Source organism: Rissa tridactyla, chromosome 2 (genome assembly GCF_028500815.1).
Source record: "Rissa tridactyla isolate bRisTri1 chromosome 2, bRisTri1.patW.cur.20221130, whole genome shotgun sequence".
In the NCBI taxonomy this organism is placed as follows: Eukaryota; Metazoa; Chordata; class Aves; order Charadriiformes; family Laridae; genus Rissa; species Rissa tridactyla.
The window spans coordinates 75,924,203-75,937,147 of record NC_071467.1 but is presented as its reverse complement, the minus strand read 5'-3'; the positions used below and the strand labels follow the sequence as shown (position 1 = coordinate 75,937,147).

General features: G+C 40.7%; 1 protein-coding gene across 15 annotated transcripts in view; it reads left to right on the top strand.

The window, feature by feature from the left end:
* The window catches only part of IKZF1 (IKAROS family zinc finger 1), a 69,126-nt gene that overhangs the window by 16,680 nt on the left and 39,501 nt on the right, over nt 1–12,945 (top strand). For all 15 annotated transcript variants that reach the window (XM_054191014.1, XM_054191015.1, XM_054191011.1 and 12 more), the window contains exon 3: nt 3,944–4,063. In XM_054191014.1, the coding sequence (XP_054046989.1) occupies nt 3,944–4,063 (120 nt within the window). The remainder of the gene's footprint in view (nt 1–3,943; nt 4,064–12,945) is intronic.

The following is a 12,945-nucleotide window of genomic DNA, read 5'->3' as shown; positions in this document are numbered from 1 at the left end:
TTTTGTATTTGATGTTCTTGCTAGGTCCTGGGAAGGTGGAAATGAGTGTATCCTGGGCTGGTATCTCCTACCTGCGAACCTGGCTCTTGTCCCAGAGCAACTCTGTTCTCATCACTGGAGGTTTGAGCTTCCACTAGTGAATTGGGTTGTAACCGTCATCCAGAAAAATGTGTATGTTGCTTTTCTTGCATAGCTTCTCCACCGGTTCTAGTGTTTCCATAAAAAACAACCCTCAGGTATTAAATACACCCAATATTAGTTTGTGAAAGGGTATAGAATGAGATTTCTGAAAGAAATCCTCCCCGGCTTTCTTTTTAGCAGTTGTAGTTCCAGCGGCACCATCCTGTCATGAACTGAGTTGTTCTCAAAACGCAATGGATATGTTAAAGAAACACCAGGCTTACCAACTTTGGTAGGAATAAAGGATGCATAAAACCTTACTGGGCTAGGCACTTTGTTCCCTTCCGCTCTTTCCTCGTGTCTTTAACTATATTGCTAGGGCAGAGATGAGGAAACTCAAGTAGAGAGAAGTTGAGGGTCTTACCAGGCACTGTTGATAGGTTAGCCATTTCTCTGACAGTTTTCATACAGAAATGGCAGTGTTTGGAAATCTGAGACCATCTTTCAGAGCTTCAGGATGAAATGGGGGAATGTATGATCCAGCCTGCCGTTAAGTTATCTCCGTTTATGACGTAACCAAGGGCACCATGGATCAGCGGCAGTGCCAGAAACAGAACTTCAACTCTACAGCTCCCTTGTCTTTTTCATTTGATACATCAGATGGGTCTTTATAAAAATTTAAAAAAGACACCCCCCCACCGCAAAATTAGATTGCATTGCTTATGCTTTGCTTCTTATTTTTGAGGAAAAATATAAAATAGGAATGGAATAAATCTATGGTACTTTGCTCTGTTATGTGACATTTTAGTAATTTACCCCTGTATTTGCCACTAGATGGATTTTTCTAGCTCCATCCCTTCAACTAGTTATTGTTCTGGACATGCCTGTTAGAAATTAAATGGGAAACTGTTCCCTCCTTTCCTCCACCCGCTTTCCATTTCTAAATTCATTGGCAAAAGGATGTTAGCGAGATTGCATATCTGTAAGATTACTATGCAGTAGTGAACTTATCATGGTGTAACAATTTAGATGTAGTTAAGGCATGAAATACAAATATCATGCTTTAGAATTCAAGACACAGAGCTCAACAAATACATCTAGTTTAAATCCACTATTTTTACCCTGCCTTTTTGCATGCAGGGATTTCTCGATCATGTGCAACAGGAAGAAATCAAATGATATGAAATGAGTCATTAAAGACAAGTTTACTAAGTTTTCTTAACTGCAGTCTCCTGCAAACAGGGAAGTGTACCAGATCTTCAGCTTCTGCTCCACCAAGTCTGTGAGGCTAGTCTGATTCAGGCCGCCTGGGCAAATGGCTATTAATTTAAGAAGTACAAGATTGATATTTGTTTGGTGAACCAAACAGTTCACCATAAACTGTGAAAGTACTGGTCTGCTAGCAGGTTTCTATTCCAAAAGACTGCTTTGACTTATCTTCAGAGCCTCCTACTTAGTCTGCTTACTGCAGGATGCCTAATTACACACTAAGAAAGTTTTGATTTTGTTTGCTATCTGTTATCTCATAGCTCTGATATTACATGTTTATATTGATTTGTAGCCAAAAAAGCCTTCAGGTTTTTAGGGTGTTCTTCTGAATTTAGACTAAGTGAAAGCATCCGTTTCCATTGTTGTAATTAGGAGCACAATTTGAACCTTGGAAGATGCAGGTGGCTTTTGATTACTATTACTTTTTAACAAATTTCCTTAACCTGCATGTAGCATCAAGAGAGCTGATTCTGACGGGGACTGCCTCTTGCCCCCGATTAAACTTCTGGGTTTTTGCTTTTGTTTTTTTTGGGGGGGAGAAGTGTTGAAAAAGCAGAAATATTTCATCTGTGTTTCCTCACCCTTACATTCTATCTGTTAGAGATACCTCAGCTTGGCAGGATGGGACTTGCATTGGAAAGTTGCTGGCAGTTCTTTAAGTTTCTTACATCCCATAAAAATACTGCAGAAAACGACAGGAATAACTAAATAAGGAGCTAAACAGTGAAAGGCAAAAACTGTTTTAATGAACTTCCTGCTTTTACTTTCCTCTGCTGTAAAATTCATAGTCCTTCTTTTCCATTTACGCAATCCACCTTCGCTCTTGCACTTGCATCCAGTGGGTGTGATTTTAAGAATAGCCCGCAGAAGCTGGAGACGGGAGGACCTTATGAAATCATCTAGTCGGTCCCTCTGCCACTGCAGGACTGTTGCTTCCTTACCCTTGAGTCCTCTGGCTGCAGTTTTAGATCGTTCACCTAATGCCACTCCCACCACTCCTGCTCAGAGGCTACTCCACAGGCTGATAGGCGCATCATTAAGAAATGCAATCACCCACTCATTTCGTTCATTTAAACCTAGATTTGTGCAAACAACCCAAGCCAGCTATTTTAGAAGATGACTTAAACCTACCTGTCATTTCCCCCCCTGTCATGATCAGTATAGATTGGGCAGCACAACGCTTTGCTTCATCCAGGAGGTTGGGAGGAAAACCTTTTCTTCTTTCAGGTCAAATCCATAACTGGCATTACCAGACTGTTGTCACTTAAGTAAGGTATATTTGTTTTAATTTTTCATTTTCTGTGAAGTGATTTCAGAGTTACTTAATGTTTGTTTGTTAATGAGGGAATCCTCATTAGAAAAAAAACACTAATTTGCTAGGCCTTTGTGCCATGAAATTACTGCCCCTGCTGGTGTGCTGATTACCACAGGCTGTCTAATAGATTGCATCAATGTAAATCGGTAACATCTCCATTTTGGAGACAAAGGTCTTATGTGAACATTACTGAGTTCAGATCCTGTTCTGGGCCTATTCCATTCTTTGCTATTAATGCAGAGACCAGTCTTTTAGTAATGGTCGATGAAACTAATCACTTAGATAATTCTTTTGGTAGTTGTTTCCAAGACTTGCTTTTGTCACAGAGTGTGAAGTAAACTTAAAAGAAGCCCTGCAAGACAGGGATAGTACTGTGGGCAGGACATGTATCCTGTGACTGAAAGCTAAACGAAGAAACTTCATTTCTGGAAGTGCAGTACTTAGCAAGGGAGTTATTTTCCTTATTGTATTGCATTCAGCACTAAACCAATTCCATAATACTTAAAACACACTAAAGCACCAGAGTGTTTTCTTCTTCAAAACCTTGTGTACACAAGATACTGGGGTTTGTTTCCTCTTTACAAATAAGATGCGATAAAACCCTTGAAGTCATTTTTTGGCTGCTAATTGTCTATGTTTTAGGAAGTCCCAGGTACTTAATTACCTGTAGGCACAAGGACAAGCCAAAGCTTGATCTGTGGGTGTTAGTGAAGCTTGCTGAAGATGTAGTTGAATGTTTTGTTGGAGAGAAAATTTCATTTTTTGGGTAGTACTGTTAGAGACCCAGGATACTTGTGGGTTAGACTTCACTATGTCATTGAAGCAAATCCAGATGTGCTCTGAAGGAGCATTTGTGCAAGAAAGAAGGGTTTTTACAAAAGGTGACCATTTGATAATCTTTGTAATCTGTCAGTCTACATGGACCAAACCTGATCTTCTGAGCATAGCAGCTGAAAAAATGTCCACGTGTGTTACAAATATCCAAAAGGGTAAGACTGATAACTGTGTATCCAGTAAATCTGGAAGAGACATGGGCCATGCATTCTTTCCACAAATATAATTCCCCTGTATTCAAAAGAAGCTTTCTCTGCAGGACGGCAGGTTTTGGTCCGAAGAATGTCGTGCTTTTAGTAGTGTTTAGGTTTTTTGTTAAGTTTTATTTGGTTTGTGGTTCCTCTTATAGTATTATTTGAAAATGAGGCTACCCTGATGACTCAATGATGCTTTCTTCACTACTAGGCAAGGAAAGTCCTCCAATTAGTGACGTCCCAGATGATGCAGATGAACCTATGCCTGTACCAGAGGACCTTTCAACTAGTACTGGAGGACAACAGAATGCTAAGAATGAGAGAGTCTTGGGTAAGATGACTAGTCCACTCTGATAAGAAATATTAGTATATAATATGCCAATAATGTTAAAGTACTATATAGCAAGCTGGTATACAAGCAGGTCCTGTGCCTTTTCATCTTGTTCAACACAGGATTACTCAGGTGCTTAGTGGGTTTTTTTGTACAACCTTCTCCTTTGGAAAGGCATTCTGAAGGACAGCAAGCCTTTTCATCCACAGAGAAGTTATAAAGATCCTACTATTGCTCTTATTTCTAAAGCATGACCAATTGCATGAAATTTTGCCCAAGAAAGATGGTTTTCATTCTGCATAGGAAATGGAATTAAATATGTGGTTCCAGGTCAAAATTATCTGAACTTAAATTTGATAAAGATTCAGTAAACTCTCAGGTATTTTTATTATTCTTTTTACTATTTATTTGAATGCTATCTTGAATGTTATCTGCTATTCAGATTTCTCCAGAAATGCCATATTAGAACACACATAGTATTCATATCTTTCAGATTCCAATATCTGATCTTCATTTATCCTTGATTTTTTTTTTAACTGAGACAACTTTAAAAAACACTTGAATTTTATTCTTCTAGGTAAAAGTCCACAATTGATAAAGTCTGTTGGATTAAAATAAATTATTGTCCAGACATGATTTTGCAAAATGCTGGTTCTTCTTAGGGATCCCAGACTCCGCACCAAGGAGCGGTAATGCTGCTGACCACTGCATGCATCAGCTCACATGTAGTCCCCTAAAAAAGACTAGGTGATATTACTTGAGCATGATGGTTGTTTAGTAGTAGGAAAAAATAAATAAGAAAAAAAATGCACAGAATGCTGTGATCAATGCCCTATATGATAAAAATATCTCAAGAGAGTAGTGACTATCAAAATATGTTTGTTTATCCACAAATAAAAGTATTACTTAGCATTTTTACATTCCTGTTGTAAGAATGAGGGTCAGGGTGGAAGACTGTCACCCTGAGATTGCAAGTGCCTTTAAATGTTATTGTCTAAGGAAGTCAAATAAAGGATGGTAGCTGGACATGAAGGCACAGAAGGCAAAATAATCAAGTCAAGGTAATACAGCAAGATGGCATCAGCATTAGGAACAGAGCCTACTCCCAAACTCCAGCACTAGCTAGTAGGGAATGGAGCATCTTCTGTATCTTCACTATATTTACAACTTGATCCCCTCTTACCAAAAATGTAAGTGTAAAGTTCAGCTCCTACATGCATATTGACCTACCTTATGAACAAATTAATTTTTAAAAATGTTTTTTAATAATCTGATCCCTTACCCTAGTGCTTTTTTTCTCAGTCCAAAGCTCTTTGGATAAAATCTTGCCTTTACTGCTTGTGTATCAACTCTGTAAAAGGAGTTAAGCCTTCTTTCTCCCGCAGTAACTAAACTCTACAAAATATTTAAACCTTGATTTAAAAAATAATAATAATTTTTAAAAATCCCCTGTTCAAACCCAAACAAACACACAGGATTTTTGATTGCATTGAATTTACTTCACCTCACAAATATCACAGAGAACCAGCAAAGATGAAATTTACATTTGCTGATGATATAACGATTCTCCCAATAGTTCAATTATTTATCAGTATAAACACATATTAAAAGTTTCTGTAATCAATGAAGGAGAAAATGTTATCTGTGGTCCCCTAAATATGATAAGTTCCATCTGTTGTTCTCATTAGTTTTACTTTGTGCACTCAGCAATAAATTAGGTGTTCCATGTCCTAACTTCAACGTTTTTTTCTACAGCCACTTTCTCTGCTCATAGCTCTTTGGTTTTGAAGGGTCACATCTTGTAGTGAGACATTTACCATAGTCAACAGAAACAAAGACAATTCACAGTACTTTGTTTTATGGATGATCTTAACTGTAGATATCAACTCCAGCTCTTGCAGTGTTTGTCTTTTCTGTAAAGCTGCATACACTCTTACCTCTTCTGCTGCTCCTTTTTCTAGCCCTAAACTAACTTTTTGAAAACAGTATACTGAAAAAATCAATTCTCCTTTTTTACAAAAAGGGTCTGAACACATGCCCAAACATATCAGGAGCCGTATGATTGCTATGCACATTCTGGATCATAATCAAAAGAAAATAAACTAGGGATAAACCGATGCCTTAGGTGTGGTGTTTGGCCTGTATGATCCCATAGATGAAGGGGACTGTCTTTCTACGTATGCAGTGGCATGGCAGTGTAGACAGGCTTGGTGTTCAGTGCAAGGCTCTCATCTCTAAGTCCTAAGATCTGTTTCTCATCTCTATTTTAATCACCAAAGTCAGGTAGAAAAGGATGTAGTAGCTGAAGTACTTTGAAGAATGATAGGCAGGAGAGTATTGTAGAGATTCACTGATATTATATATATATCTATATATATATCTATCTCATACCTGGGAGACTGTGGCCTATGATAACTGACAGGCGATGCACATGAGCAGATACGACCAGGCAACAATTTTTCTATTTATGACTTTCCTAATGTCCCATCTGCTTCCTTTGTCAAAAGGGAATCCCCTATGCACTTTGCTGCGCGTCAACATATGATTTACAGTGCATTCCACTTAATCTGTAAAACCTGAGAGATCAGCTGTCCATACGGCATGCACTGAAGAAGGATCATTTGAGTCAGACATTTATCGAAGAGGGCCACGAGGCTCTGGAGGACTTTTTTGTACATGTAGTGTTATAGAGGTAACAACAGAAATTGCAGTTTGTTAAATGAAAAGAGTAAGTATTTGCCTCATCTTACTAAAATTAGGTGAGAAATTTTAATCAGCCTGTGAGATAGAAATGTTCAAATGACCGTTTGCTTACTCAGATTTGTAGTAACACTTCATGAAACCTTTAACCCTGAAGTCAAAAGTTTAATTACCTTTTTCATCAATTTAGCATTTTGAAGGTCAAAGATTAGGGGAAATAAGCTATTTTTAGAAAAGAAAGATAGGCTGTAGCTCCTCTGCATATTTTCAAAAGAGGCTTTTCAAAAAAGACTGAGACTTGAACATGGTGCTATAGACCTCATAGAGCGAACCATTTGAAACATCTCTCCCACTCTGAGAATGAAGGTGCATTAGACTTCAGAAGCTAAAGTATGCGATTCACTTGACAGATTTTATTGAGTGCCTTCAGAGTTTGAATGTCTCACTTAAAATTACTAGAGAGGGTGCAAATTTCACAAGGGTGGCATCCAGAGGTTCATGAAATGTGTGCTTTGACTTGTATCCCCAGACAAAGGCACCCAAGACATGTGCTGCTTCTGACCCATGCAAAAACCATAAGCAGGTGTGAAAAGGTCATTTGTGGGAGTAAAGTCATCAACAGTTTCTAGTAATAACTCCAAGCACCACAGAAAAGCAGAAACATGTTAAAAGACGTGTTCTGGTCAATGCTATGTGTCTTAATTTCCTTGATAAGTTTGCTATGTTTTTAATGTTGTAACTCCCAGAATGCCACTATGTGTTGAGCAGCTTCCTCCTGCAAACTTCATTCCTGCTGCTTTGTCCACTAGGTCGTCCTTTGTTGTCCTCTTCTCCACCCTTAGTTTCCTTCTGAGGTTGATCTGGCACCTATAGCCTTTTTTTTTTTTTTTTTTTAACTCTACTCACCCACCTGCTCTACATTTCGTTTTTCTAGAAAACACAGGGGATGTTTTCAGACAACCAAAGAGCTAGTTTTTCATAGCTCCCTAAGGCACTAGAGACTCTGTTTTACCATCTCTGCTAAATATCCTTTTGAAATTTTGATCTAAGTTATTTAGAAATGCACATCCCACTGAAATTCCATTCCATTAAGAATTAGTGCTTTGCAGCCTATTTTGGACAGGCAGCCCTGTTTCCCATGCTAACCTATAACATAGGAGTGGATTTGAAATACCCTCTGCTGATTCTTGCTGTCTCCGTTCAAGTTTCAGGTTAAATGTTGCATGCACCTTTTGTGGATAATCAGTACTGAACATCCTGTATGTGGTAGACAGTTGCAATTTAGGGCTGGGACTGTATCCTAATTCAAGCCACGCGTGGGAAGCTAATGATTCAGTGGGCTGTAGGTCAGACCCTACTTCATGCAGAAAAAGCCATTTGCTGCAGTGGTAGCATTTGCCTAGAAAGGCATGCAGTACCTTCCTTTTTCCGTAACTGCCCATACCGTAGCTGGCCATCAATGGGTAAAAACCGAAAAGCCATCTAACAGTGTTATTGGCCTCAGGAAGAGGCTGTGGGCTCACCATTTCTGTGAAGGCAGCTGTATGATGCTGAAGATGAGCATTAGACTTCCAACGGAAGTCAAGGGTTTCTCACTGAAAGAAGTGATCACCACCGTAGTCACAGATTACAGTCTGGACCTGGAATATATAATGCGTACAGATACTCTTCTTTCTGAGAGAAAGAGGTGGGGAGAACTCATCTCACAAAATTGTGTTGAAACTGTTGGACAACTGACAGAAGGTTCCCAAAGTAACAAATCAAAGTGACCCTAGACATCAATGGGAGACAGATGAGATTTATATGAAGTTATAAACTCTCTATTTGTTTGAAATAAAGGACACTAGTATGGGAAGAGACGTTAAAAGCAAAGAGCTTTTTGACATTTTTCTCCTCCAGTGGGAAATGTCAAGTGACTGTTGTTACCTCCCTCGCACAACCCAGTTACCGAAGCAGAAACCCGTGTAGCTGCAGAGCCTCGGTGCCTGGCATCACTGGGAACCTGGCAGTGCCTTCGCATCTTGGGGTCTTCCCTCCCAGCCACGGGCATTAAGAGGTGGTAACCTGCACAAGTAGCTAGTTACTGGTGCAGGCAAGTGTCCTCCTCCTGAGCTGCTTCAGCGCTTTCTTTCCTTAAAAGGAGCTCAACCATTTGAGAGCACGGACACAAGCATTGCTGAGGGGCCACCAGGCCAACCACAACAGCTTCCCATTACATCAATCTGCTGCAACTCACACATAGCTGGGTGGAGGCAAAGTGTGGAAAGGCTGCAGACGGAGGGGAGAAGGGAGTAAAGCCAAAAGGGGAAGTGCCCCACCCTAGCTTGCAAAATCAGTCCTGTTGCTCGAGACAGGTCCAGCTCGCTGCTGTCCCAGCATTTCTGTAGGGCAGGGAAAGGGATGAGGAAAAAGACTGCCAAAGCTAAACATCTTTGTGTGCTCCTCCTGTAGCAGCTCAGTGGCTATGAAGGCAGTGCATTGTGTATGAGTAATCTAATGCACGTGTGGTATGTGTGCGCATGGACACGTAATCATTCAGAGAACTAAAGTAACCTGGAGGGCTGTGTAATGTGTTTTACTTGCTGGGGTTTCAGATGGACATCTCTGTTGCTCAAAGGTATGAAAGCATGCAGGAATTTTAAATAATTGCTGATGATTGCTGTCTCACCTGATGTAGCTCTACTGTCTCTGAGAGCAGAGAGAAAATTTGTTTCAAGATGGTTTGGGGGGCTTTAAGAATTGTCTTTAACCCTCCACAATGAAACAGGGCTTAAAAGTCCAACTGAGGAGGCATCTGAAGGAATTGAAAAACTTGTAACTAAAATATTTTAGGAACTTTTAAAAATAGGGAAGTTGGGAATCTCCCATCTTGTTTGGTCTGAAGCCCCTATTTCTATTCCCAAAGTATTAGTCCCCAGTATGGCCTGGCACTGCATGCTTGGAGGTCCTGCCAGTATGACTTACCTGTTTTTCCAGGGAACACAGGAGATATTTTTGACAGGATTATTTTCATTCTGTATGGAAAACCCTTCTGGGAATTTGTATAGAGAACGATGGCGGTGATTTAGTGGGAGACAGCATGTAACAAATTTCATGAATGACCTTATATATGCTGTATGGAATATACAGTATATACCAGGCTTCAAAGGTATGTTTTGCACGTGCATAGTGTGAAACAGTGTATACGGTATATACATCTAGCTATATGGGGCTGCTGGGAAGCTGAGGAATTGGCCACACTGCCAGAGGCAAGTTCTGCTCAATGTAATGACCTAGGACTTAGCAAAATATGCATGAATTTTCATAAGGCCAGTGAAAAACAGCCCTCTTACTGAAGGCAAATTCCTTTATCAAATTTAAAAATGCTTGCTGCAAGTGATGGAGGTTGAACGTTTTCAAAACAAACTTGCAAGTAGTTTCTCGAAGGGAGGGCAAGCCAGTTTGGAAAGGAGAGATGGGGCAGAGACACGGGGTAAGCAGGCACATAAAAATTTGTTCTCTCATGCAGACAGAGAGCATGATAAAATCAAATTCTTGAGAGGAGGATCCTAGTTGATCCTAGAAGTGAGCGGTGCTTTTCCAGCGATGTCTTATTCCATCTTGCAAGGAGTTTTAACTCTCCTCGCCCATTTGGTAGAAATATGGTTTCTGTTGCCACTATGTGGCAACACAACATTGCAGTGGGTGGTGAAGCTATGGGTTTTTTTTCCCTTATTTCTCCAGAGCTATGGAGCTGTGGCAAATTTCATGAGCACCTGCTGGGTACTGTTGTGTTTTCAGAGGGGAACATCAGTGCAAAAGCCAGGGAAAGCCTGGGAGCTGTGCAAGTTTTGTTGCTTCATCTCTGAGAAAGCGGCGAGCGTTGTTTGAACTGGAGAGATGCAGTGTGTTTAGCTGTGTGGCTTTTAGGTACGGATATGGAGCCTGCTGATCTAATCTGCAGTTAAAGGAAGTTGTCTTTATCTGAGCAGAAGAGATGTGCCTCAGAGATAAGCCCCATTCTAGCTCGGGAGTTAAAATTATCTAGCAGGATCTCAGCCGTGGCTGCAGCACAACTCAGAAATACAGGGCTCTGGCTGGAAGAGGGGCATATTTTAAACTGGGGAGGACCTCTATAACTGCAGCTTGCTAAACCTCAGATTATTTTAAGGGAATGACTCTGCATCAAAAGGTTGGAAGCACCTCCCAACACCAGCCATCCCTCTATTCTGTATAATTTCTTGCCTGCTCTTTGTTGTAGGCTTGCTTTTTCCCTTCAGCAAGTTCTCGTTCAATCCATGTGCTCTTCAGGAGTGCACCCTGAGTGAAAAGCTTAACCACTGGCCTGAGGCACAGCATAGGGACCACCTACCTCTACAGAGGCGCCTTTTTGGAGCAAGACGCTGTTTTGATTTTGTTCAGCCTCTCCTCGCATTTCTGTAATTTCAGCTCCCGCTATGGTGCTCCTTGGGAGACCATTTCTGGTTGCAGAGGACCCGCAGTGATGATCTCCTCTCAGGTGTGAGCTCCCTAGGCTCTGTCCCACTGCAAAATGTGCAAACACAGCGTCACTGTGGCAGCATCCCTGCATTAGAGATTTGCAGGGAAAGATTTACAGCATAGCCGTGCCACCACAGGTTTCCCCGTTGTAGAAGAAGCCCTTTATGGTAAAGAGCGGGGGATGCAGGGAGCTCCTTTTTGGAGCTGTAGTCCTAAAGCCAGGACCAAACACCACTTATTGCAGCAGGACAGAGATTTGTCCCCGAACCTTTCATATTCAGCTCATTATGCGAGGTTTCTTGAAGCCTACAAAGATGGTCTCTCTGGAAAAAGCTTTGCTCCACGTGCAGGAGGTGGGTATGCCATGGCAGCCAGCACAGGCTCACCCATTTATGGTGAAGAAGTGTGACCACAACAAGATGTTAACTTGATGGTGACGGTGGAACAGCCAGCACCCCAGGATTTTGGCCTCCAGAGAGAGATTGTTGGAAACTCTGTCCTGCCTCATCTAGCTGCCTCCCTGAAAAAGCGAGCTAGCGGAGCAGCAGCCCAAAAGCAGGTTAGACCTGCAGCCTGCAACGTGAGACACTTTCTGCTGCTCCCTCCCTCCCTCCGTCCCCAGCAAGTGAATTCTGCGTTATAGAGGTGCACGTGCAGGGAACATAATTCCTAGTAAAGTAACCCATTTGGGGTGTGCTTCTCTTTCTTTGATTTTCGCACATTTTTAAGTTCGGAATAGCGCCTAGTTCTTGTATCCATTGCAGTTTAGGGAGATGTTTCCCAGAAACATTTAGTTGTCTAAGTTATAGGCATAAGAAGAGATCGCAAGGAGGTACCTAATCTATTGTCAGCCATAGTAACGCTATAGGCACCAAATGGGATTTTTGTAAGTGGGTAACTCCTACTCCTTTGATGTAAATAAGTTTTCAACCCTAACGTGCCAATATCCATACTGAAAAATGGGATTAAGAACCCCATTGAAGGTTTGTAGAGAATTAGTAAATGCAGAGCAAACACAGAATTACTCTCCATTTCCATCAAAAACAAGGCTGATCCAAAAAGAAACACTAAGGTCCATGTTTTGCTTTTTGTTTTTCACCTTCCATTTCCCCGTTTCTCCTCCTCCAAAGATAGTCTAAAATTAAGTCATTTGAGAAGTGTAATAAATGTATCAAAAGTGGAGAAATGTGACAGAATGAATTGACTTCCACTCTTCCAAGCCACATATTGGAGATTAAAGGTGGGGGGGGGGGGGAGGAGGAGGGCGAAGAAAGGAAAAAAAAAAAAAAAAAAAAAAAGAGAAGAGACTGAAGAGTAAGGAGAACTTTCACGTAAGCCATTTTTTTTACCCTGGAAATGTTACTTCTGAGGAAGTGGCTCTTACCAGAGTTTTCAGTAACTTCTAGATTATTTTATGGAACAATGTAAGAACTTGCCTGCTGCCTGACCCCTTTTTTAAAAAAAAATAAAAAATAAAAATTGAGAGCTTTAAAAGGAATTGCTAATTCCTTCATATAACAGAGAGTATCTGCACATGATTTTGCCCTCCCCGACGATTAAGTAATGTAACAGAAAAGTTTAATGCAATGGAAAGGTGGGTTTTAGCTAAAGTTGGTGACACTTTCAGCTTGTGTTGCAATTAATAGAAGAGGAAATATTCATTCTCCATATTTCATCATTTAAAAGCATCCTGTATTTGTAAG